Source organism: Ixodes scapularis, unplaced genomic scaffold (assembly GCF_016920785.2).
Source record: "Ixodes scapularis isolate PalLabHiFi unplaced genomic scaffold, ASM1692078v2 PGA_scaffold2__306_contigs__length_199485367, whole genome shotgun sequence".
Lineage (NCBI taxonomy): Eukaryota > Metazoa > Arthropoda > Arachnida > Ixodida > Ixodidae > Ixodes > Ixodes scapularis.
This window is the reverse complement of record NW_024609857.1, coordinates 56617043-56643976: the sequence shown is the minus strand read 5'-3', so window position 1 is coordinate 56643976 and position 26934 is coordinate 56617043. Positions and strand designations below refer to the sequence as shown.

The following is a 26934-nucleotide window of genomic DNA, read 5'->3' as shown; positions in this document are numbered from 1 at the left end:
GCATCCTAAACCAACTTCTCAATCCAGTCGACGGATATGTCGACCAGTTTTGTGACGAGGCCGCGTGCGGAAATATACACTGCATCACTCTGAGCATGGTGGTCACGCGTTACTTTTTAATGCAAAAGCATTAGCTGTCTCATAGAGTGAAGCCGGCGTTGTCTGTAGACGTCGTCTGTGGCAGCGAAAAACGGCAACTAAATTCCTAGTGGCTGAGCGAAACGGCACCTAAATTCCCATTGGCTGCGACGCGTTATGTGGCTCCATAGCAAAGGTGTCATCGTTGCTAAACCGCCAGCCGGACTGCTGGCTGCGCAGCGGGAGGTGGGGACGCGGGTATGTCCTGGCCTGACGTTATCAAATCAAACCAAATCAAGTTTATTTGTTGTCACATTTTACATGACAGCAGGTACTCGGACAAAACCTGCTAAAGAGCAGCTTGACAAAGGTCCCAGCCCCCGTGCAGTTCGCGACAGTTTAAAACACAATTTAACAACTAAAATTTGGACTACAACTACACAGTGTACACAAACGAGTACAAACCAATGAAAAAGCCTGATTTATACAATACTAGATTTGTTGCAAACATATAGACAAAAAATACACAGGCCAGTGAAAAAAAAAACTCGACTAATAAAGCAATCGTACATGAAATAATACACCCTACTCATAACGAAAATTATCAGCAGTATTCAAAAACCGCGTAGAAAAATAAGTTCTTTTAATTCCCTATTTGATAGTGATTCTAAATGGCGACCCTTTCTTAACAAACTATTTAACATGGTGGACAGTTTGAAATGAAGCGTCTGATTTAGGTAATTTGTACGGGTTGGGCGAATCATCCAGGGCTCATTTTGTCTTAGGTTGCGTAATATGATGCGATGTTTCAGGTTGGCTAGTTTAATAAAATGAACATTATTGTGCCGAAGAGCCCTGTGATACGTTGACACAAGCTTGTAAGCATACATTTGCTCGACGGTTTTTACATATAGGGATTTAAATAGTGATTTAGTGGGATGAAGGAATGGAGTTCCTGAAATTGCACGTACTGCCTTTTTTGTAATAGATGCGACTTATTCAGATTACTTTTTGTTTTGGTGCCCCGTATCAGGTTACAGTCATTTAAGTGACAACAAATTAATGTATTATGTATAGTTAGGAAGGTGGGGTTAGGAGGGCGACCGGTACCCACAGCAAGAACTATGAAGATTAGAGGACACGTGATTTCAGCACGCGCCTCGCAGAGCTTTTTGCTCCCGGCACCACGCCAAACTTCGTACTCCTGCCGCAACCTCACGCAGCGGCGCAGCAGTCACTGGCGAGCCAGAGCCGTATATTGGGAGTGTTTGGCCAATGGGCGGAGCAAAGGCCGCCGCCGCCTGCGCCGAATGTTTCCCCCGCGGTTAGAGTGTAAACTAAAAGTGCGACACAGCGTTGACCAATCAGCAGACCTCGGTGTCACAATATCGGAAACGATATTCAAAGCGTGAAATAGAAGCGATCAATCTCGCAGCAGCACGACGACAACGACGACGTTGAGAGGATGCCACACCGGGCGTCGGCGGTGCCTCAATCTAAGCCCTGGGCCTCGGTACCCCGGAGGCGGCAGCTTTCTGCTTTCACTGGGCTACCCCCTTGGAGCCTGATGCTTCGACCCCCGTGAGTAAACGCACCATTATGCTCCTGGGGCTCTTTTGTGCAACCGTGCACCGATAGAACGGTATGCTGCAGATTCCCTTGGCCACGCTGGTGACCCGCCTTGAAGAAATGTGGGCATCTTCAAATACGACTGACATCCTCCGCAATAACAACAATCCATCTCGTCGTCATCTTGCATATGTATACTCGTCGATTATTATGTTCATTAGACGCGGCACCGCGGGCCTCCTAGGTACGGGCTGTTGCCTCTCCCACGGCACATTTTTAGAGCTCACGACCAGCTAGTGAAGCATGCCAGGGGGCTGCCCTGGCATGCTTCAGTAGCTTTTATGCCTAGTTGCATTGTAGCCTGGCAATATATCAGTTGTTAGGTCATATTTTGCCTATTCCCTGTTCCATCTTCGAATATTGCATCTAATAATTGAAACAGATAAATGAAAGCACAAAATTTTATACCTTGAATGTAAGCGAAAGTAAACACAAAATTACTTAACTAAAACAAAAAGAATAGCGGTTCTTGGACTTTCGCAATAATTGGTTTCGCGAAACTTGTAATTTTGCAGTAATTACCTTTCCTCGTTTTTTTTTTTTCTTTGCCTGGTTTAACGGAACTTGTTATTTTACATAGGTTGTCTGTGCTGGGCTTTTTCTGGGATTGGTTTTAGAGTTAAAACGAGGGGGGCGTGTTGGTAGAGACTTATAAAACGAATAGACACAGAGTGAACAAACACAAAGCACACAGACGTACTCGTCTGTGTTTTTTGTCATCTTTGTGTTTATTCTTCCTGTGTTTTTTTTTATAGGTTGAAGAGAGCTTGTGACTTGACAAAGTTTCTGTGCTGGAATTTTTCTGTAACTGCTTTCACAGAAATTGTGATCTTATATAAATTATCTGTTACCGAGAAACAAAAAAAGTACGTTAAATAACTGAAAAATTAGAAACAGAGAACAGATCTTTTCAGAAATTTTCTGGCAAACCAGCTGCCAGACAATTTAAGCTTTTTTTAATTTTTTTGCAACATTTTCTTTTTTTTTTTTTACAGCGCAGAGCGGATGATACAACAATTTTAAGTTGCGGTCTTTGATGTGTGTCTTTTCTAGACGTTCGTCGTTTTTTAGCGCTTTTAACCGATAAACATGTTCAACCAAATAACCCTTCTAAATCATTAACATGTCTCCCATGTTCATAGAAAAGAGTTTTACCAAAAATCAAAAGCAGCGCCTGTGCGACACTGAATAGCCAGCAGTAAACCAAAGAGTATATATATGTGAATATTGTGACTTGCTTAATTTATTTATTTTTGGATAAATACACCAGAAGAAAAATTGTCACTTAATTATAATAAGGTGGTGCTTGTGTTCAGACTAATAACGTTTAAATCTAATAACAGTGGTACCAAAATTAAGCATAACATACCACGGTACAACATTTTTCTTCTTTTTTTAGCTACTTTGTTTGCATTTAGTGAAAAGAATAACAGATTATCTAATTGACAGGCGCCTAACAAAGAAAACTTCCAACTTTTTTTTTTGTTTTTTTGCTAGATTTGCGGGGAAAAAAATAAATACAGAACTCACCCTTGACGAAATCCAGTCTTCTGCGGAGTGTCTTTGAGTCGGCGCAAGGCGCGGCACAAGGTGCGACGCCCGAGTGCAATCATCGCTGCACCTCTCTTCGAAAAACACGAAAACACAATACGTCAGCAAAGAGATGTTGGCGGCACCCCCCCCCCCCCCCCCCCCTTCCCAATGTGAGCTTCCTACCTGTAAATAGACGCCGCGATCTCTTCCCTCGCACCCGCTTTTCGCGGGGGGTTCTGTTTTAGCGGCTTTCCGGTTTTAGCTACGTCTTAGCGGCGAAGGCTGGGTGACATGCAGTGGCCAAATTCGACGACCCGCAAGATAGCAAATCGTCGACGATGTAGGAGAGGAGGTGCCTCGAAAACTGCGCGATAGCGGAGCCGACAAGATGGTAGGACTTTTACGCCTCTGAACGGCCGGCTGTAGGAGTACTTATCGGCGGCATTTCGTGCATGTGAGTGCCTCGCGACAAGAAATGTTTTCCTAGGCCTTTCCGGAAAATGGCTACGCCCCCACCAAGGACGTTTACATCACGTGGTTTGAATACCCCAAAATCCGGCATGACGTCGTGCTCAGTGACGCCAAAAAAAGAAAATCCCAGACTGCCTAGCACACGGGCGCGTTCTCATCCAAGGTCGTCTGCTCGCCGCTCGGTCAGCTACGCTAGGCTGTTCGGTGTGCTCCATGGCTGCGGTCTACTTCGTCTGCCCGCTGTCGCGGCTGCAGCTCTCGATACGATCGGCGCATCGAAAGAAGTTTCGACCCTCGCGAGAAATCTCATCACGACTGAAGGAAATGAACACCTGCTGAAAGAAGGGCTCTGGCTATCTCAATACAGTCAACGTTCGTGCGTGCGACGCTTGATATACACTCGCTGTCCAAAGCCGCGCTGCATGACGTCTTGCTCTAGACGACTTCCGGCACGGTGTCGACAGCGCCCGCCACACGCCGACTGCCCACTGGTCAGGCAAGTGTTAAGTTCCAAATCTTGTGTGCTTGACACCGATTCAGTGGATGCAGCCCCGTGAATGCGGGGTAAACAACAGCGTTGCCACGGCAATGCCACGACAACGTGGTTGTTCGCCTCAAATCTACGTGGCGCTGGCGACGTCCATCAATTGAGTTTCCTGATCGTGCTAAATAATGGAAAACAGTAGAAAAAACCAGACAAAGGAAAAGAATCGTCTGATTGACAGAGAGACTGAGTGGACATTTCGTAGCTAAGCCTCAACCGCGTTGCCACGGAAATGCCATGGCAACGCGGTTGTTTGCCCTATATTTGCATGGTCGCGTCCATTACCTGAGTATTCTGTTCACTATGAAAATTGTCCGAGATTGTAAAACAGTAGAAGGAAAAAGAGAGGAAGAGGATCGTCTCACTGGCGGAGAAACTGAGGGGACATTTTGTGGCCACGCCTACTTCCGTTACACTTCGCTCCCTATATGAAGAATGAGGAATGCTAAATGCATTACGTAGTACGGCTCGAGCGGAAGTTGCTATGTGCACTACGGTATGGCGCCATCTTGTGGACATTTGTCTAGCCAGCCGAACCACGGATATGAGGCACCCTTTCGCGTATTTATACGAAAACGACGCCTCGACGCGCTGACTTTTCCAGGCCGAGTTCTGGTGCACCGGCGTGCGGTTGTGCCGTCTCTTCCGTCGGAACGTCACACATTTCTTCATGGAAACGAAAATGGAAGAACGATTTAGAGCATATGATGATTCTGACAAGGTGTTCCGCCCGTTTCAAGTGTCTACAAAAACCCTGTTCAAAAAACGACAAAAACAATTGAAGTTGTCAACCCCCACCTGTCAGCGAAAGCTGTGCACAGCTTCCGCTGACAAAACATTAGAGGCAAAACATAGCAAAACATTAGAGGGAGCACTCTTCCACGCGTGTTTGAGACACCTACCAGTTTTGAAACAAGTTTTACTTCGGGTCCGGGAGCGCCTGATGTCCATTGTTCGGCTGGTTAGACATGCGTCCACGAGATGGCGCCATGCCATACACTCTAAGAAAAAACGGGTGTAGTCGGGTGTATCAGCAGCACATGCACCCCTTTTCTGAAAGATGCACCCTCCGTTGCCCAGCCAGTGTATTTGTGCATCGACAATGAGCATCCTCCTCTCCCTTAAAAACCTCTAGGTGTATCAGTGCACCGCCATGCTAGCCACGCGCCCCGACCAGCGTGTGCTTGGATGCCCTCTTTGGGGTCACTTTTGGGCTGGGCAGTTTCTTAGGAAGTATGGAACTGTTTTGTTCACTCAGTATTGACAGTAGAGTAGACGCTATGCTTGTTTTAGGCCAATCGGGTCTTCAGGTAGGATCACGTGACTACAGTCCCTAAGCTAGAGATAAGGCAGAGCACGGCACCTGCCTGAAGGCCAAGGCCACGGGTAGCATCCACTGCACTATTAACTTTGGGTCGAACTTTCGAGAGGATATAAGGGACTAAGCCTCTAGCTGTGTTCATTGTTGGGATAACCCTGAAGATAAGCCTTCGCGAGGGCAGCCACTTTTGGCCTTGAAGGAGCTGCTATTTTCCTATACTGCTCTCTTTTCTTTCTCTCCCTAAGCTGAAAGCGTGGAAGGGGCTACGCAGTCGTCGGACCAATGAACCGGAGGCTTTTTTTATCCCTTCAGTCCGCTGTCTGGGCACGGGTAATGGCAGGACCGTTATCATGTGGCAAAGGTTTCACGGGTGACGTAGTAGCTCTTTCCGATCCGGGAATGTCTCATTCCCGGCCTAGTTTCTTGTGTGCTGTGCTGCGACCAGCGGGGCTGCCAGAGATTTCGTCCGTGACAACGTACTCGAGTGTACCAAGGCTTCCAGTGTTTGAAAAGTCCAACGTACATCGGCAACAAGCGATTTCTTCAAAAAAGCCCAAGGAATTCATGTGATGCGTTTAGTGTTCGGTTTGGCAAATTACTTCTTCCGCCACATCGTGTTGAATCTTCATAGACCTCTTTCTTTCTGTGTTTGTGCTTGTATGGTTCTGCAGTGCCCGTGTCAACATCTATCTCGGATTACGTATTTCAAGTCCGGTATTTTCATCGTAAGTGCGCTGCAACCTACTCATTTGCAGCAATTGACCGTTCCGTTCCGGATTACGTCTAAAATGAGGCAGTGTCTATTTCCTAGCAGCCAGGAGAATAATTTCACCGAAATTCTATCGGCAGTCGCCTGCCGTTAGCTGTCTACAATCATGTGATAACTGCAGGTGACTTTCTTATTCTCCCGGCGTTTTGTGAACACGTGTTTCATGGACACCTTTTCGTTGATACGCGTTTTCTAGACACGTTTCGTCGACACTAACGTTTCACCGTCATTCGTTACGCGAAATACACGCTGTAGGGGCTGTAGGGACATGTCTCTGAGGCGCGTGCTCACCGACCCAGCCCACCCGTTCACGTCGCTTCGTGGCGACTGTATGCGGCGGCTCATTAAAAAAATGTTTAGCCCACCTGTGATACCCGTATATATCACCTCGCGCATATAGTCTGGGGCGGCTCATTACGAAAAAAAAAGAAAGAGAGAAGAGATGCTTATAGAAAAAAGCTAACCTGATCTGTCGATGAAACGTCGTTCGATGAAGTGATTATATCGCCAATGAGTGACGACTGCCGGCACGATTTCGGGTAAATAATTCTGCCGGCTGCTGAGAGAATAGACGCTACCTAAGAATCACTCCGGTTCGTGTTCGCTCAGTAATCTCCTCGGTTGTGTAACAGCTTCGTTGTACATCTTCACATATCACAGATTGCTTGCACGTTTGTACTTGTTTACGCAATAGGCTTTCGAATAAACTTATAGGAGATTTGAAAACAATCCGTTGTGTCTGTTTACCTGCCTTTTTGCAACCACCTGGGCGCGTACATTTTTTACAGGTTTCCTTGAGGTAGGTGCACAAAGAGGTGTAATGGTACATCATTGAATGAGGTGTATATATGTTCTATATGAGCTGGGTGGGTGTAAAAGACGGTGTAATAGTAAACCCCGTTGGCGGGTGTATCTCTGTTCCCTATGAGCGGGGTGGGTGTAAACAACGGTGTAATAGCAAACCCTGTTGGTGGGTGTAGAGAAGGGAATACTTGTACACCTTAAATTGGGGTGTACCTGCACACTGAAACGACAGTGAGGGTGCAAGAAAGGAGTATTGACACACCCCAGAACGGGGTGTATTTGTGCACCCCCGAATGCTGAAGATGTATAAAAGGGTGCACGTATGCACCCCTAAAGAGGGTGTACATATGCACCTCGTTTTGAGGTGTAGTTGTACACCTTTGTGGGTGTAGTATATGTGGCAGCACTTACACCCCCTGTGGGTGTACCCACTACACCTTTTTTTTAGAGTGTAGTGCAAGAAAGCATAAATGCTTTCTTTGGCAGTTATTGCCAAAGAAAGCATTTATGACAATTCTAGGGGAAGCTCATTGTTGTTTGAGGCGAGGACGGGTGTTCTGCGAACCAGAACACAAAGCGAAGTACCAGGAAATGGATACAGTGTGCACTGCTTGTGGAGAGGAGGACGAGACGGCTGAGCACCTGATACTCTACTGTAAAGGGCTTCACCTATGCCTACCGAAGACAACATAGATTTAATAAAGTCATTGGGTTTTAGAGACAGCGACGGAAAGGTGGATTTCAAAACTGTAGAGATTACCAAGCAAAGGTTAAGTGCATAGCGGCAGAAAGCGGGAGAAAACTAAGCATTTTCTTATTAACTCATGGCAAGGGAGTTTTAGAGCCTCACTTTTTTTGCAGTGCGGAGTGAGTATAGATTTCAGATTTAAATATTCTAAGCTTAAATGGTAAAACAAAATGGCTAGGTGGCGTAAGGTACCGCCTGATCCAAAGGGCTCAGCCGGATTGATCAGAGCCGTATATGTAGAGAGTGGCCATTCGTTGTGAAGTATAGGAGACAAATGAGGAGGCCCCATTGGCCGAAAGCGGGCTGGGCATGTTCCAAGGCGTCTTCAGAAATTCGAATGTGGCCAACCAGACGCCGGAAATAATACCCTGGCGGTGGTCGCGAGAAACAAACCTGACAACTGCATCGGAGTAACTCTCGGTGACAGAAAATATAGTACACGTGATGTTCCAATCCCGCTCATCCAGAATGATGGTGGAAGAGTGCGACTAGCGGAACGATCGACATAATCCGTACGCCGAGCGCCGAAGGCTGGGAATCTGGCGTCTCAGCGGTCACACTCTGTCTGAGCGAAACAGAGTTGAGCGGCGCACTCGTTTCTTACATCTTTCTGCATGATTATGACCGAAACATCACGTGCACCCTGTTTTCAGCCACAAAGAGTTACTACACTTCACTCTTACGCACTTATAAAAAACATATACGAACATAAAGCTTCGATCAGAACTGTTTCTCGCTACCGCCGCTAGGGGACTCTTTTCGGCTTCTGGTTGGTCAAGAGAGCATGCCAAGCCTTCTTTCCGAGTGTGGTGCACGCCCTGGCCCCGCCCGCGCCTCCCATTGACCGAACTCTCTCAATACACGGCTCTGGGATTGATCCATCCATCCATCCATAACAACTCCAATCGAGCCGCACTACGTAATACATATAGCACTGCTCATGAAGAATACGGACGCCGCCACCTGTCCGTTACACCTCCTTAGCTCCCACCGTCTTTTCAATGCATTTGGGCGATCCGATAAAGTTCCGATAAAGTTCCCAGGACTAGAAGTTCCCAGGACTAGAAGAAAGGGTCTTACATTTTGGAATTTTAGAACGAAGGCAGGACGACAACAAAACATGATTTCTGTAGCTTCTCATTTCTTTTTTGTTTTGAACTCACAGGGAAAAAAAAGAAGGAATCGTACCGCTTGGATAATATACGTAGCGTTTCAGTCAGCAGCGCCTATTACGTCGGGATCAGCCTCACGATTCCCTGCGCCATGCAGTGGATTGTGGGATCGGCGTGATGCCGTCTACAATTTTCTGGCAAGGTGTACTGGGCTTTGGTGATCGTAGAGATTTATTCATCTTTATTTTTGTGCAGTTGCCCCGGTCTTGTTCGCCACCACAACAGAACGCCGACTGAGCAGCGAAATTCCCGAATGAGGCGCTGCGAGTGTTCCCGCTCTCATAGAGAGGATTCACTGGCGGCCATAGCTGTGTTCACGAATGCTGAGGTAGTGCTGATGTTCAGTTTCTACAGTCCTTTTGCAATGCGCGCTTTACAAAATCAAGATTGTCGCTCTTATCACCTTCTAACCATGCGCTTTAAAAAGCGGACTGAAATATGGCGTCCAGTGAAAAAACCCTATTGGAACCCACACAATTGGTTACCGAAGGCGTGGCGACGCAGATTATTTATCGACTTTCAGGCTTTCAAAAGCGGAGGGATGCGGTTTAGAGAAGCTCGTATTAGCGAACGCCGTTTTACCAACCCCAGTTTATCGAATACCTTTATAGAGAACCCTGTTTAGGGAAAATGGCAATCAGCCTCCTTTTAGCGAAGTCGGCCACCGCGAAGCGGCGTGTACGGGTAAATCAGGTGAGTTAACATTTTTGTAATGAGCCGCCGCAGAGTGCCGCCACGAAGCGACGGGATCGCAGCGGGGGGCAGGGCTTAACACGCGCTCCAGTGATACACGCGAGAAGTAGGAAAGCCTTTTTTTAAAAAGCGTCCCTTTTTCGATTACGGCGTTTCTATAAACTGAGGCTCTGCTTTCTCTAAACCGTGCTTCGTTAAAACGTGTCCATTCTCTAAAACGTGCTTCGATGAAATGGCATTCGATCAACCGTAGTAAACCCTTTCAAAAGCATGAATCTAAAAGTTTTTCAATCTTGTTACAATCGACATCGTGTGTAGATAGGAAGTGTCGCATGTGCTTTTAAACTTCCTGATCAAAAGAAAAAAAGAAGAGCATTGTTTTCACAGATATTATGCAGCACGTAAATTAACGCTTTTAAGGCAATTTAGACGGCCCGCAAAAATCTGTTGATCAAAGTATGGCGCTGCGATTTACGACAGAGGTGCGAGCAGGTGATGGAAGTTTACAGTTAGAAAATCCAAGAATAAACTTACCTCGTTATAAAAAATACGGAAACCTGTTATGGGCATTCCACGCCGCCACTTCGCAGACGATGCACGCGTAGAGACAATTAAGTGCCTGCGACAGATGGCGTATGCCACATCGAGGGATGGCCCGGCGATTAGGGTTATTATAGCACACGATTTCGTAAAAGAACCCGAATCGTCCGGCCGTCCCTCGTAAAGTCCCTCGATAAAATTCACGGTTACAAGTGTCGCCAACCATTGTCGTGGAAACGCGCGAGACACGTGATACGAGTAGTACACCACCGCCATTCCTTCCAAGGGCCGCTCATTTCAGTGCTGCGCCGCCATTTGCTCTCAATGCCGCTGGAGACACGGGCTTCGCGAATTGGCGTATTTGACGCTACTTGCAAGACAAACGCCAACACATCGGGGGGCTTTAGTCTATTGTAAATCCCCTTCAGGTCTCAAAAGTAACGCATGGTCCGTCAACGCACGAGCCATGTGCAACGTGCAGCCCTTGGGAAGATCATGGTGGCACATCGCAGCATTGAGCTAGATTTCAGACGCCATGTTCTCCCCAGAAGTTGCGCGCGGCACGTGTCTCGTGCATTATTCAGCCTCTCTTCTCCAGAACTAACAAATTTCAAACTTCTCCCCTTTTACTTGCTATTGCCGACTGAAATTCCTTGCCCGCTCACATCGTTCATGAAACTGATACCAATAAATTTCGCGACATTTGCAATTCCCATTTGCAAAGTGTATCAGTGTTTGTTTTTTTGTATTTTTTCGCTGTTTATTTTTTTATTTTTGTGCATCGAATGTTGTATTTATTCCCCCGCCCCCCTCTCCTCATGTAATGTATCTTAATTTGGATACCTTTGAGTAAATAAAATCTGTTCTGATCTGACGTGAACGAATGGCGCCACTTTTCCGCTTTAGTCGGCAGAACTTGTCCCTACCCGTGCATCGTCTGCGAAGCGGCGGCGTAGATTGCCCAAAACAGTTTTCCGTATTTTTCTTTTGAACGAGATAAGTAAATTCTTCAATTTTTTTCACTGTAAACTTCCATCACCTGCTTGCATCTCTGCAGTAAATTACAGCGTGATACGTTGTGAAACTGATTTTTGCACGCCGTCTAAAATGCCTTAAAACCGTTATTTTACGTGGTGTATAAAAATTTCCAGAGCATATCACCAAAGCAAAAAAATGCTGAATCACAAGGCCGTGAACGCATACGCGGCGTCGTGCGCATTCTCATAACGCGCTTTACAGCCTCGACAAAGCTGGCGTAAGCAGATTTCTGGAATTGTCCGTACGTCGTTTCGAGCCAGAGCGCAACAAGGGCTGAGGGGGATCACCAAGCAGATCCGAAAGCGCGTCGTCACGGTGCTTGGAATTTGTTCAGGTTGTGTGTGGTCACCGGCTCATCAAATCAAGTGCAGATATTGCGCTGTGGCTTCGAGCTTTTAGTCTTTGGGCATGCTTTTGTGTTCTCCAGCTCCGACAGCCCTCCGACGTTTGGTGAACCGAATACGGTGAAAAACGAAGCGAGGGGGGACGTGAGAGCGCGCGTGCGTCCGAGTACCTGGCTCTGGCTAGAACGTAGTGGATAGACGCTAACGCCAACGTTACTAGATTAAAGTCAGTTGAGAAGTTTCCTATACTTCGTTTCAGCTGAAGTTCAGTATCAGCCGACGCTATGAGGTGATGGGAATAATGAAGCAGCGTCAAAAGCGCAAGTTACTAGGCTTTTTCTCTTTATGATTGATTCAGCAATGATAGAACACGTTCCTACATAGAGAAACACGTGAACAGCATAAAAGAGTGCTTTTGAAGCGGTCTTATTAGTCCCATCCGCTCGTGGTTTCCTCTGAGTGTGGGTTTAAATGAAAACTGAATCCGGGCAAATATTATTTTACAGTGAAGCTGGTTATGGCTAGGGTTCCGTGGATTTTCCGGTGCGTCAACAAAAACTCAGGTCCTGAATTTGATGCAAACTCCCTTCATTCCTTGCAAAAGCTTCTACGTCTCATCACTTGGATTTGCATTTTCAGTAAAGAAGTTATTAATAGGCACCATTTTCAAGATCAGTAGACTGTCAGGTGGATAATAAAGATTCCTCAACGATTTGCCGCTGTGCGACCCGCGTCGGCCATGTCTACGCTCTCACCGCCATCTTTCTGTCGTCGTTCTAAGCGCTTGCGTGCCTAGTTTCTTTTCCTTCCGCTCTCCCGGGGTTTGTCCCGTCGCGCCTGTCTAGTTTCCACCGGGTGGTGGTCCCGTCGCGCGTGTCTAGTTTCCTCCGGCTCCTCGGGATGACAATAGTTGTCCACGCGAAATAATGACCACCGATCAAGACAACAATAATTGAGTGTGCGTACCTTTCGTCACGATGACCACGGATCAATACAAGAAATGTGTTCGTACTTTTGTAAAAATTCTGTCACGTCTGTGTCGTGCGCTAAACAACTTCACTAGCCATCCACCTTCACAGAGTGGAATGCCTGTGCGGCCAGACCCGAACTGCCGCGCCTCTTACCGGCGGCCGGACTGTTGCTTGCGCTGCGCCGCCATGGAGAGGGTTTCCCTGGTGGCGTCCCTTGGAACTATGCCGCTCGAGTGCCAAAGGGAGAATCGTTTTTTGATGACGCGAGCCAGCCAATGGGAGCCTATACATCAGATTGCGACTTCACTTCGCTCCATTGGTATTGAAAACACAAGACCAGGCTTGGTCTGTGACCCGTTTATTGTGACAACGGCAGCTCAGCTGCTGACACGAAGTACAACATGCCCCCCGGTTGGGGTTGGCCTTTATATACACAATGCACAGAGTTTTAGTTCCACATCCGGCAAGCTGTAGCCCCCTGCTGGGCTACATATGCAACATTTATCTTCCTTTATTGTGGAGACAACACATATATTATATATATTATATCAAGGATAACCGTATCTCTCAGGCTTTTGCTTTATTCTAGAGAATCGTCGTAGGGGAGCTGGTCCTTCTGGCTGTTGAGGAATCGGATACAAGAAAGGAGGAATCGGATCGTCTTCCCTCCCCTCTTCCGGAGGATCTTGCCTACCCACGTTTTTGTTAGTCTCCTCCACCTCCTCGGGCAGAAATACATCGAATCAGGCCACCCTTGACGTCTCTACTTTACATCGGAGGTGATCAGTATGACAAAACCTCACTACACTTCCTACGTGAACAAAGAATGTTACATTTGACACACCTCTTAGAATTTTGCCTGGCCACCAATCCACCCTTTAATTTCGCACAGTTCGCACATATACCTCCTGACCCGGCGAAAATACACGGCTTGTTCCTCACCTTCTATCAGCCCTGGTTTTGTTTCGTTCTACTTTATCTTTCCAGGCCGTCACTGCGCATGGTTTGAGCATAGAAATTCTCGTTCGAATTTTCCGACCTAAAAACAGTTCTCTTGGCACTTTTTCTGTGAACGAATGGGGTGTTGTTCGATATGAAAAGAAGAAATTGTCGACACGGTGCTGCAATGTTCGTTTACAACCCCATTTTTCGTCTGCAAGTTTGGCATAGAAAAGGTTTTTTTCTTTTTTTTTTGTGGTTTGCACTGTTCTTTTTACTGCTCCCCTTGACTGGAGGTGATATGGTGCTGTGAATAGGTGGCTAACCCCATTCTCCTTCACAAAACGTTCAAACTCGTGGGACCTGAATTGCGGGTCATTATCTGTTACCACCACCGTGGGAAGGCCGTACACCGTGAATACACTTCTTATCGCTTCCATCGTGGCAGTCGCCGTTGTGGTGTTCATGAGCTTTACTTCCAGCCACTTACAGTAGGTGTCCACCATCAGCAGCAGTGACTTCCCCTCGACTTCTGCAAAATCCAGGTGAACCCTCCCCCAGGGATTTGCCGCTATTGACCACGGTTGAAGCGGAATGGGCTGCGCTGACCGTCGCACACTCCGGCGCACCTCACAGAGCTGCATTATTTCCTCTAAATCTACGTCAAGCCTGGGGCCCCCAAATCCAACTTCGAGCCAACATTTTGATTTTGCTAATACCGGGATGCCCTTCCTGCATGAGTGATAAAACGCTCGGCCTTAGCGACGACGGAATGATGACTCTAGAATTCCGCAACAAACATCCATGCTCGATAGCAAGCTCGTGACGACGGCTGAAATACGTCCTATACTTATCCTCCGTTTCGTTGGGCCAGCCTCGCCATGTCATGACCCTTACTGCGTTTAGCAACTCATCCTTTTCTGTTGCTTCAGTCACCTCCTGTGCGGTGAACGGAACTTCTCTTAGTGGTGAAAAAAAATTATTTGCTGCTCTTCACCGGCCGTCGTTTCCAATGGAAGTCGAGATAAGGCATCTGCATGTCCCAGACTCCGCCCCCTTTTGTACCTGATAGTATACTGATATGAAGCCAACAGTTTTTTCAACCGCTGCACCCTGGCTACTGCCACTTAACTGGAATGTCTTTTCGGATCGAACAGCTGCGTCAAGAACTGATGGTCAGTTACTATTACAAACTGGAGGCCGAATAAGTACTTGGGAAACTTTTTTATGCCGAAGACTATGGCCAGTGCTTCGCGCTCCACCTGCGCATAATTTTTCTCGGCTGCCATGAGTGCGCGTGACGCGAAAGCTATAGCCGCTCTTCTTGGTTGCGGGCGTGTGCGAGCACCGCTCCCAGTCCGTATGCTGACGCATCACACGTGAGGCGCAGGGGCTTAACGCTATCATAGAGCGCTAGGACTGACTCGTCACTTAAAAGCAATTTGGATTTCCGAAAACTGTTTCCGTGTTCAACTGTCCATTCCCATTTTGCAGAGCTGGCCAAATTACTCATATTTTGTAATTAAATTACATTACTAATTACTTGGCTGAAAATTGCTGAAATGTAATTAAATTACATTACAAATTACCACAACCAGAAAGTAATTAATTACCATTACAAATTACTTTTAAAAGTAATGACATTACTTTTGCATTACTTTTGAATACTTTTAAATATAAAGGAGCTATTGATAACTTCCCCTTACAGATACCATTATTTACATTATTTACACAGTTCATGGCACTCAGCTAGAACTCTCTGTTGCATGTTTACCGATGGACAGAGGAACGCACGCGACTGATCTGTTTCCCACCCCAACCCGGACAACTATTTTTGGAAATGACTGAGGACCCTACGCGGATTATCTCTGGGAGGGGGAGAACACTTGTCATTGTTCGCAAAATCGCGTCGAGGGCCGTTCCACCAGGGGCCTTGGTTCGACCTACTTCCCCTCCTTCGTTTCCCGAAAATGTCGAGCAGAAAAGCTCGAATGGAAGGCACTTACCTGCCCTATTTCTCACAGTGGACGATAACACAGAGAGGGTACGCAGTATGCATCGGAAAAAGTAAGCGGAAGCTGTCAAGAGGGGCCAGAAAACGTCGAATGCAAAACCGCAAAACATAGGTAGAGAATCGTGCTGAGCGGGTTTTCACAGTTCAAGAGAGTGGCAGAAAATGTCTAGCTGATAGCGGGCGCGAGAGTCGCACCAGCCGCATTAGCATCAGCAACATAGCGGAGGCCAAAGAGCGTTTTTTGGAAAAGGTGTAGATGAAAAAGAAAAAGTAAAATAACAAGAAAAGCGCTCTTGTGTATTGTGGACACAAAAATATGCCTGGTGCGAAAAAGTAATTAGGTAATTTAATTACAATTACCGTCGCTGGAGTAATTCATTACATTACTAAATTACCTGCTACAAAAAGTAATGAATTACATTACTAATTACTGGAACAAGTAATTAAATTACTGTAATTTCATTACAGTAATTACATTACTGCCAGCTCTGCCATTTTGCCTCCTTGCGTAGAAGCTGGTATACGGCGGCTCGAGAACGGTTGCCGTTTCCGACAAAAACTTGGTATAAAAATTTACTATAATAATCCCAGAAGAGCTTTTAGCTCTGTCACCGAGGTGGGTGCCGGAGCTTCCGAGATAGCTTCAACTTTTTCTTTAGTCGGATGAATTCCGACTTCGTCAATCTCATGGCCCATGGGCCATGAGATGGACGCTTTCCTTCAAAGCCGGGTTCGCTTTTTGCAAATAGCGAACCCGGCTTTGAAGGAACTGGCATTTGTCAGCATTTACTTGTATACTATGGTGACGGAGTGCTTGCAACACCTGCTTCGTGCGTTTCAAACACTCACGTTCTGTTCCTCCCGCAATAAGTACGTCGTCAGGATAGCACACTGTATCTTCCATCCCTTTCTACAGCCGATCCATTACAGACTGGAATATGGCTGGCGCGCTAGCTACCCGGAACGGCAAGCGTTTTGAACGGGAGAGAGCCAGATGTGTGTAGATGGTCAATAGTTCTTGCGACTGCTCATCCATTTCGAGTTGCAAGTACGCTTTTGTCAAATCAAGCACTGTGAACATCGTGCCCCCTGCTAATGACGCGAACGCATCTTCAGGCAATGGCAACGGATAGTGCGCGACTGTAATGCAGGGATCAAGGGTTAGATTATCCCCACACAGTCTAACTGTAAAGCCGCCTCGGTTGCTCCGAGGTCGAGAGCGCCGGCCTACGGATCCCCAGGTGGCGGGTTCGAATCCCGACCGAGGTGCCCGCAATATGACGGAGGCTTATTGCGTCGCCTTGCGGGGAAGGCGCCGTGTAACCGAGCTTTCGGTTGCACGTCAAAAGATCCCCAGGTGGTCGAAATTATTCCTCAGTCCTCCGCTGGGGCGTGCCAGATGCCCGTCGTAGGTTTGGCACGTAAAACCCCCAAATTTTAATTTTTAGTCTAACTGTAGTACCGGCTTCAAAGCTGATGACGTTGGTTCGCTCCATGAGACAGTTATGCTTTCTCCTGCAAACAACCGGCGTTGAAGGCTAATCGACGTACCAAAGACCCAAACACTTATCCCAGTTGACGGAGCTACTTGTCACGTCATCCGCGTACGATAAAATACGCACCTCCGTAGCTTCCAAACAACTAATACCCACGAATAAAACCATTCTGAATAATACTTAAACAAAACGGCTCCAGAAAAATACAATAAAAAAAAATAAAAGCAGAGGCGAAAGTGGACAGCCTTTGTCGCACCAAAGAGAAAAGGCAAATACGTTCGCTTACACACTTGTTTACAACAAGACTAGTGGCGCAATTTTTTTACTCCATGCGTACGCCGTCGCACAAACTCAAACTAACATGTTCTATTATTTAAATAATAATTTCGCGTGACACGGGGTCCAACGGATTTTCTACGTCGACCTGTAACATGGCAACTCTTCACACAAAAGAATCACAACACTCCAGAATCTTGCGGGCGACACGCACATTTGTTACAATGCTCCTTCCATTTATTTTACACGTCTGGTGTGGGTTGACGATAATGTTTATAACACTCTGCAAACACTCCGCTAAAAGTTTCATTAGGGAGTTTTAGTAGACTGTGTTTCCCCTCCGCTAAGGAGGAAACCGCCACTGCGCCTGCGTGCCGATGGCCCTGGCTGTAGAGTTCCGGGTAGCGCAGGGGCTTAGCGGAGGGAGAAACTGGGTCTACTAAAACTCGCTATTAGTACCTTATAGTCTACGTTATTTAGTGCGATCCGACTGTACGATTTACAAAATAAAGTCCTGAGAGGTTCACACTTTTGGGTATAAATATCGTGAGTACACAAAAATGACGGGGGTAAAACATTAAGTCTGTACACTTCACTAAATGGCAGTGCAAAAAAGAAGCAAATGTCTCCTTAAGCGCTCTGTAAAACTCAGCGCCCAGACAGTCTGGTCCTGGGGCTTTGCCCGCTTCAAATTGTCCACCGTCCTCCAATAACGTAATAGAATGTTCTAACTTTTCTTTTAAAACGGCTGCGAATCTCAGAAATAAAGGTAAATAAAACCTTCGAAAAATCATCGTGTTGGGGTGCACGGAAACTGAAAAGCTTGTTACAATTTCTACGAAAGCGCGTTTGATCATTCCTTTATCGATCTCACTGACTTCCTTCCTACTCATGTTTTTTTGTTTTTTTTTCTGCCCATATCGGCTTTTTCGTATGTAACTCTCCGAGCGATACTTGCCTCCACCGTGCTCGCACGATACCCTCTTATACTGCTCGGTATCGAGAACCCCGAGGCGGTTTTTTATACTAATTATTTCGTTAGAAAACAAACAAGGAAAGTGCATTCTGCTCTCGTAAGCTGCTGAAGCAGTGCGTTTATGCAGCTCGCTTTGTTCTTTTCTTCGTATTTTAAAAACTGCACAAAGAAACAGTCAAGAACGAGAAGGTAGACGAAAAACAGCGATATATTTATTTGGCGTAGTTGCCCGTGTTTCTGCACTGTTTTAAGCTTTTAACCATGAAATACCAACTGGCCCAAACGTCAACGTGGGTCAACTCCGTTTCCTGTTTAAACAATTCCTATTTAATGTCGAACTTTTCCCCTTTAGCTCCTCCCAAAACTTCAAGATCTCTGTGAGCCGTTCTTACGAAACATTCATTATTTAGAAGCTTTGCATATACACTTCTATAAATCCCAAACAGACTTCTTCGGCGTTTATTTAAGAAACATAGCGTAAAAGAATACAAGAGCAGGATCACTAAAGGACACGTTATCAACCTCATGCTGCTTGCACCCTCTGGCAAGGTTTATAGAAATGTCCGCTCTATCACAAGGCAGTACACGCATTTCTAAGCACGTACCTCGCACCTCGAAAATGCGCATACTGTAACCTCGTCAGCTTGACACGCAAGGTGCACCAACTTCTCACTGTGTTCGACCATGTTATGAAAAGAAACAAAACAAAAAAACTCCCTGTTAGCGCCTTTATTTCGCGCCCCATTCGCTCTGTCATGCCCTGTACAAACACACTTAAAGTCGCCCCAAAAATAAGAAGTTGATCAGTTTGAACATTATTTTCAAGGTGCTAAAAATATTAAGCGTTACTCCGCCTCATAATCTTTGATCTATCCAAAATGTTTACGAGCTTTTATTTTATTTTTTAGATTTTGAGTATATTTGTTTTCTTGAAATCGAAGCGACCCTAGTGGCGTAATGCCGCTCAAAGCATCTTGTGTACTAGTTCGCCACTAGGTTTCGATTTCGATTTGCCAACTTCACTTTACGACATTCTCTAACGACTATATACAGTGCTGGGAGTTTAAAATATAAGACTTCCCTTAAATTTATAGTACTTTAGGTGTTGCCTACCGATTCAAATAAAAGCTAAGGCACTCTATTATTTCTGGAAGGGGGGGGGGGGGGGGGGGGTGACGTGGCGGAGTTTGTGCACAGGTAAACTTGGGACGGCTTTGCCAGATGTAAGGAGTAGACAGGGCCAGTCATTCTGTTCCATCGTCCGTTTATTGTGGTAGGCTTCTTAAAATGATCCGTAAGCTGGAAGGGTCATGCTGCACTCTCGGGTGTAGCGGGCTACCACAAAGGTACGGGACGCGGGAGGGCGTCCTCCTAACCCCCGTCAAGCTTAGGTAGGCCCTTACGGACGCTGGAGGTCCGTGTTTCAACGGGGGCTCTCACGAAGATGAATGGGTGCAATACAAGTGAGATCTGACTTTATTTTAATGCAGTGCTGAGATGCACTACTTTGTCAATGGGGGAATGGAAACTAAAAAAAATGCCAGTCCTTTCAATGGCCAAAGAGGTCCCATAAAGCAATGCGCCCAGTGTTGCGTAAAGGGGTTTTTGGAAGTAATCTACCGCTTTCTGTCTTAGTTTGTTATACTTGTCCAAATATAGTGTCAAGGGCAATGACTGCGACTCGTAGCTGAAATTGTGCTGTCAAAAGCTGTATTTCTTTTTTGTAGTGCAGAAAACCACGCCGGCAGATGTGGACATCAAAGTTCGAGGTTGCCCAGCCTGTTGATGCCGCTACCCAGGGTCTTGCGAGCCAGGAGAAACTCGTGGAGTGACAAGGCACCGTCGTTGTCCATGTCGTCCTTGGTCACAGCAGCCATGACAAGATCTGAGGGCGGATATAAAAGACATGTACACAGTCTGCACATCTAGCTAAATAAGAGGTAGAAGAAAGAAGTTACTTAGCAGCTTGGTCGACCCTCTATCCGGATCCACACTCGTGAATCACATACACCACACGATACTGTTAGCGCAAACAGGCGATTAGGAGTTCTTCCTGTTCCTCTCCCAAAATCAAAACTCTCTAATCAAAAACTATTAGAGTGGTTGAAAGTGGTTCTTTGGGGTTTTAACTTAAGAGGTAAAATTTGAAGCACGTCAATAGTGAGTTTAGTAAATCGTTCAGTCACTTCAGCTACGCTGTCCGCAATGCGCTACAGCATCCACTGGATGTACTGTCGCGGAGCCGCGATCTCAAGTTTTAGTAAAACGTCGCAACTTGCTAGAGATTATAGCTTTACGAAACCTCAAGCAGCGCCATTAGCGACTCTTCCGTACAGACAAAGCTTACGTGAAATACAGGTTTGAAAATAAATTATGAATAGTCTACTCTTAGCGTCAATATACAAATATGTTGTCCATTTTTATCGAAGAAGGTGCTTATTTTTGCTTATCTTAAAGGAGAATGTGCTATATGCTTCTGACGGCCAAGCTGGCCAAGGCGATCCAGCACCAAGTCGTCAAGGAAAAGCTTCGAGAACGACAACAAACGCAGCTCCTCTGTCGTGTCGTTTTGATCGGTCTTTTTTTATTTTTTTATCTTGCTCTCTATTTACCTAAAGTCACATTGACTTTATGTTCAGCAAAAGTAAAACACTGCGGAATGCTCTTAGATCCGCCTGCTCACTCGTTGCTTTGGTTGGTTTCGTCATCGCGACAAAAGCGCCTGAACAGGATTTCGCATCTTGAATTGTGACCCTGTAGCTATCCCTCTCTCCATAGGCGTAGACTTCGGGGGGGGGGGGGGGGGGGGGGGAGGGGGCATCGGGGCTTGTGCCCCCCCTGGCGAGATCCGGGGGGAGGGGGCAGAGCTCCCCCCCCCCCCCCCCCCGGGCTTGGGCCATGATCCTTACCGAGACGCTGCTTACGTACCATGTAGCGAGCTTCTAGTAGTAGCATGTAAACAAAATAACGCCCAAGTTGCCTTTGTTGACAAAATACATGGGAAATGGAATCCCAGCGTGCTTTCGTCAGCTTCAGTCTCCAGTTCTGGCAAAGAGGTAACGCGCAGCACCCCCCCCCCCCCCCCCCCCCCCGGAGAACTTCTCAGCCTGCCCCCGCCCCCCCCCCGGGAAAATGGAAAGTCTACGCCGCTGCCTCCCTCCCATCTCGCAAAGAATCGTTTTCGCGAGATGCACTCTAACACGCCGCGCTACGCGCGCCAGGTTTCTCGCGATTTCCTTAAAAGGGCGGTGCAACCATTTTTGTACTTTGTAGCAATATCACCTAGAATGAATCCCTGGCGTTTATAATCTATGAAACACGCGTTATGTTTTCTTCTCGTAAAATATATATCCCAAAAAAGCTAGATAAGCTAGAGGTTTACTTGAACCAAACAAGATGCCAATAACCATCTTGTTTGATTCAAGTACACCTCAACTGCTAAGCTATATGCTTACCACATTCGTAAGTTAAAAAAAAAAGAAGCCTGTGGACATAATATACCATCTATCTTAAAACACAATCATAAAAAATTGGGAAGCTTATTGCTTCGAACGAAACAACAAACAGAATATGTCTCACTACCCATGCAGGCGAAGACGTTTCTGATATTGATTGTCCTGTTGTTATGAACCACTATTTTGCATCTATGTTTACGCAGGGAGACCTTTCAACGAGAGAAACTATAAATTACGTAAACTAATGGTTTATGAGCACTATCACTGTATCAACACAACGCATCGAAAATATTATAGATACCCTAAATATTACCACATCGGCCGGCTCAAATACAGTAACTCTAAAAGGTACTTAAATATAGAAACCACCCACCGAGTGATATATTCAACCTACTTTTCTGTAATAATGCGATTGCTGCAAAGCTGCGAGTGAGCTGAAAAAAAAATGACAATAATATTTACTGTAGAAGAGGAACAAGAGGGACAAAAGACAAACCCAGATCTCCAAACACAGATAAGTGGCTGTCGGTAGCGCACGAATCCTCTAGCTGTGTTTCGAGATTTGTGTTTGTCCTTTGTCCCCCTTGTTCCCCCTTTTCAGGGATATTATTGTCATTCATGTTCAGCTCGCTAACAGCTTTGCAGTAACTGCATTATTATTATAACTTTAAAATGCAGCACGTTCACCCTTGTTGGTGTCAGACTGGTGGCAGCTGATAAAACCCGTTTGCTCTACTGACGTGTAACTCCTGGTTAGCTCCGTTGGTAGAGCGCTCCACTGGAAATGGAGAGGTCCCTGTTTCGATACCGGGATCAGGCGGATATTTTTGGTGCACCAGTCAGTGTCTGAAGATTTGTGTTTCTCCTTTGTCTCCGTTGTTCCCCTTCTCCAGCGATTATTATTGTCTACTTTTCCAAAAATCTTTGTCCACCAGTCACATCCCAGTTGAGTGAAAGATCAGAAAGGTTGTTCCTCTTTTTAAAGATGAAGATCGCCGCCTCGCGGAGAACTGTCGTCCCATCTCCCTAACTAGTGTTGTGTGCAAAAGAATGGAACATATAATGTTTTCACGTGTTGCATCACATTTAGACTGCAACAACTCATGCTACAAACAACGGTACGCCTTTCACAAGAGTCTTTCCTGCGAGGCACAACTGCTTGAAGTTACCCATGACTTACATCTTAAAATGAACTCCAACTCCCGAACTGATGCAATATTCCTGGATATTTCTAAAGCATTTGATCGTGTTCCTCATATTCGTCTTTTGTCCAAGCTTTCTTCACTTCACCTTGCTTTCCTAACCCTGTCATCGATCCGCAACTTTCTGTCACTTCGTTTACGGTACGTGGTTTGTGCTTTGTGGTGAGTTGCAGTCCGACATTACTAATATATCTTCGTGAGTTCCGCAGAGAAACGATCTGGGTCCCTTGTTATTTCTCATTTCCATTAACAATATTTGCAATTCATTGTCATCAGATTACGTTTCTTTGATGACGACAGTTTTATACAGTTTTTATACATGACCATTTACGACTTCAGCATGATTTCGATCGCATTATTAACTGGTGTGATGATTGGCTAATGCCAAATAAATCTAAATGTCAGGTGACGAATTTCACTCGCAAACGTTTTATCTTATAGGTCTCACGCTTTTTTAGGCACGTCACCTCTAAGTACATGTTCCTCTTACAAGTATCATGGTCTCCATTTCACATCTAAACTTTAGTGGGCCGCCTTTTTCAACACGGTAACATCTGACGCATCGAGAACTCTCGATCATATAAAACGTTACCTTAAAACAGCCCCTTATCATCTCTAAAAATTGGCTTACAAAACATAGGTCTGCCCCAAAACTAGAGTTTTCATCAGCTACCTGGAGTCCCCATCGGAACTACCTAACCACTCGCATCGAAGCAGTTCAAAATCACGCAACACGCTTCACACCATCATCATATTCCTCTAACGCAAGTGCTGTCCTCAAACGTCATTGTCCATTTGCTTTTCTTGAAGTGCGTCGTGCCGTCTCTTTCATGTGCATAATACATAAGTTGTATTGTGACGATTTTTATACAAAATTTCTTTTCTTAGACAGCCCAATAAATCATCCTATCGCACGCACCACTGAAAGCCAAAGTTTTTAACATCCCACTGGTTCAACAAGCGCATTCATAAATTCAGCTGTACCACATGAAACAACCTTCCTCAATCCAAAGACTCAATTACTGACATCACACTACATTTCTTAAAAATAAACGTATCTTTTTTTTATCTTTCGCGTTTCTTTCTTAATTACACTTCTTTTGTTATGATTGATAAATGATTGTCGTTTTTCGTCATGCTTTCGTTTTGCTTCAAGCTGGTCTTGTGACCGCTTTTTCCACAAGCCTCCAGTATCATGTACTCTGTATTTGATGCAAATAAAATATCAACAACAACAACAACATTTCATAATGTATTTATTATGTGTGACCACTACGTGCTATTTGAGGGACACTCGTACTCATGTTTTGTGTATTATTAATCTTTGCGTTCTTTCTTTTTGTATATGTGAAAATGTCCCCCCTACACAATGCTCTGAATGAGTTAATAATGTATTATAAATAAATAAATAATAATAAAAACGAGCAGCGTTTTTCTTTTTCCTCTCGACTCGCAGCCAGAACCACCGGCCACGTGATCTGAAGCCGATTATATGCAGCAAATGCTTATCATAGCAACGCGCTGGGGCTGGCAATGCACAGGAGACGCGCTGAGTTTCAAACATTGTTAGGGCTGTCTCTCAAACGATTGGGCACGAGCCGCTATCCGAATGCTTATCAAGCTATTGATTATCGCAAGCCCAAATCAAGTGTTCACGCAATGATCGGATCCAACCTATGAGCTCGTCTCAAACATCGTCACTGGGCAACGTTACTAGATTAGCTCAGTTATGGAACTGCCCATAGACACTGCTTCCACGAGCAGTACCCCCTCTCCCCCCACGGCTCGCCTCCCGTTCTATGTTTTGTAGCACAGCGTCTATACTCTGTTTCACCTAGGGTGCCTCAATGTCCTTCTGTTTAGAGTGATGCCACCCTCTGTAGTACCCGATGCCGACAGCACGCGCTCACGGGTAAAATACAAAGAAATCGACGAAAACAAAATGTCGCCATAGCGCAGTCAGCGCCACAGATCCGTGCAGGGACACGTTCTTTTACGCGCTTCTGAAGAAAAATAAATGTAGAAGTGGGAACAAAATGGCCAGATGTCTCCACCCTAAGCAAAGCGCACATGAAGGCACCCTAGCTTCACCTTGTGTTGTACCGCAGGAAAGGCTACAGGCGCGAGCTCCTTGCTCTAGGGCACATCTCGGCCGCACAAGCTCTCGTGCACTAAGGACAGCTGCCAACGTTATGAGCTCGCGCTTCTAGCCTTCACTACGGTACAACATAAGATGAAACGGAGTATAGATGGCGTTTCACCGTACGCTATGGAAGGCCTAGTTTCAGGCATATACACCGACACGCGGGCTTGACGTCACGTAGCTGCGGCGGCGCTGCGATCGCGCCGGAGCCGGGGGGTGTGGGCAAAAGCGCGCATGTTTCGCATGGGCGTCATAGCATTTCAGCATTGCACGAAGCTGTGTTGCCGTTAATTTCACCGAAATGTAGAAGAAAAGCAGCGGAGTGAGTTTCCACAAGTTCCCGGCAGACTCTGAAAGGCATAGAAGGTAGATAATATCCGTGGATCGAAAAGAATGGTCGCCTCGCGCGAACGGCCGTTTGTGCGGCAAACACTTTCTCGGAGGCAAGTGCGGCTTCCATTTCAATCTCCGTCCCGAGGCTTGCTTGTGTGCAGGGAAACCGTTGTCTGATCGAGACCACCCAGATTTTGTTCCCACGGTGTTCGCGCACAACGCACCGGCCAAGCGCTCGTCGGAAGCTCGCTACGCCCGTGCTACCGAGCAGAAAGGGATCGGCGACAGAACGGCAGTGTTGTAGGCGTTACCAAAAAAAAAGTAACGAAATACGTTACTCGTTACTTGCAAATAAAAGGTACGCGTTACTGAGCTCCGTTGTAAACTAAAAGGAACGCGTTACCGCTACCGATAAAAGTAAGGCACGTTACTTCTGCGTTACTTTTTTAAGTTATGATTTAACACATTTTACGGTTTTTGATGATACACGTCATATATCAAGCAGAAACTGAACATCAAAGTTTAATATCTTTTTACGGTTTCACCTAAATACTTACGACAAAAAAAAAACGGAAAGAAAAACATGGCTTGACGCCTAAAACACGGAAACAATTGAAGTGTAATTTCTTTAAGACTTGGGAAGTAGTAATGACTAACGTAGCTGCGTTACTTGAAATAGTAACATAAGTACGTTACCCGTTACTGTGTCAAAAACGTAGCGGGTAGGTTACTACGTTACTGAAAAAAGTAACGTATTTCTGGTAACGCCGTTACTTGTAACTTGTTGCCGCCGAGACTGCAGAACGGACAAACCTTTACTGGTTGTAATGCCTTGTGGTCATGAGGGTATGAAAAATATCATACCTTGACTTGAAGACGCTCTGTGTATTTAGTCAATTAATGAATACAGACACTTCCGCAGACCCACAGTCTGCTGATCCCGCCGGCAGTGCGGAAACCGACTCGATGTAATCGTGGGCCTCGAGAGACTTGTACCTGCACCGTGTCGGCCGTGAACTGGCATGGCGAAGAAACTAAATAAACGAAGACATGAGCCGCCGACTTCCGTGGCAGCAACTTTACGTCGGAAGTCCAGCAGCTAGGCCTTGTTTACGGCGTACGGATCCTCGTAGGCAACGCCGTCCAAGCACAGTTTGTTTCGAAACCGCTACCGTTCAGGCTCGGGCAACGAGCTTAAATAGTCGGGCATAGCATACGACATACGTTATGAGGAAACACGACACACAAATAAAGATACAAGCGTCCCTACAACGTCAACAACGAGCGCACGCCATAGAACTCAATGGCGAAAGCACGGAGAGCCGGGCTGCTTTTGCCCACATAGCTACCGCGCATGCGCGGCCTTCCGGCCGTGTTGGTAAACAGAGCCGCTCCGCGTGTCGGTCTATAGCCAGGGGGGAGGCCCATGGGGCCCGGCCCCCCCC

At 46.1% G+C, this 26934-nt stretch overlaps 1 protein-coding gene and 1 pseudogene across 1 annotated transcript in view; both read right to left on the bottom strand.

Annotated features, from left to right (window-relative positions):
• LOC120849831 overlaps positions 1–3736 on the bottom strand; it is a 396720-nt pseudogene extending 392984 nt beyond the window's left edge.
• Positions 3737–20047: 16311 nt separating this feature from the next.
• Positions 20048–26934, bottom strand: part of LOC115308926 — a gene marked incomplete in the record, with an annotated part of 29101 nt that continues 22214 nt past the window's right edge. The window contains 1 exon segment of the mRNA XM_042291874.1: positions 20048–20241. Within this exon segment, the coding sequence (XP_042147808.1) occupies positions 20114–20241 (128 nt within the window).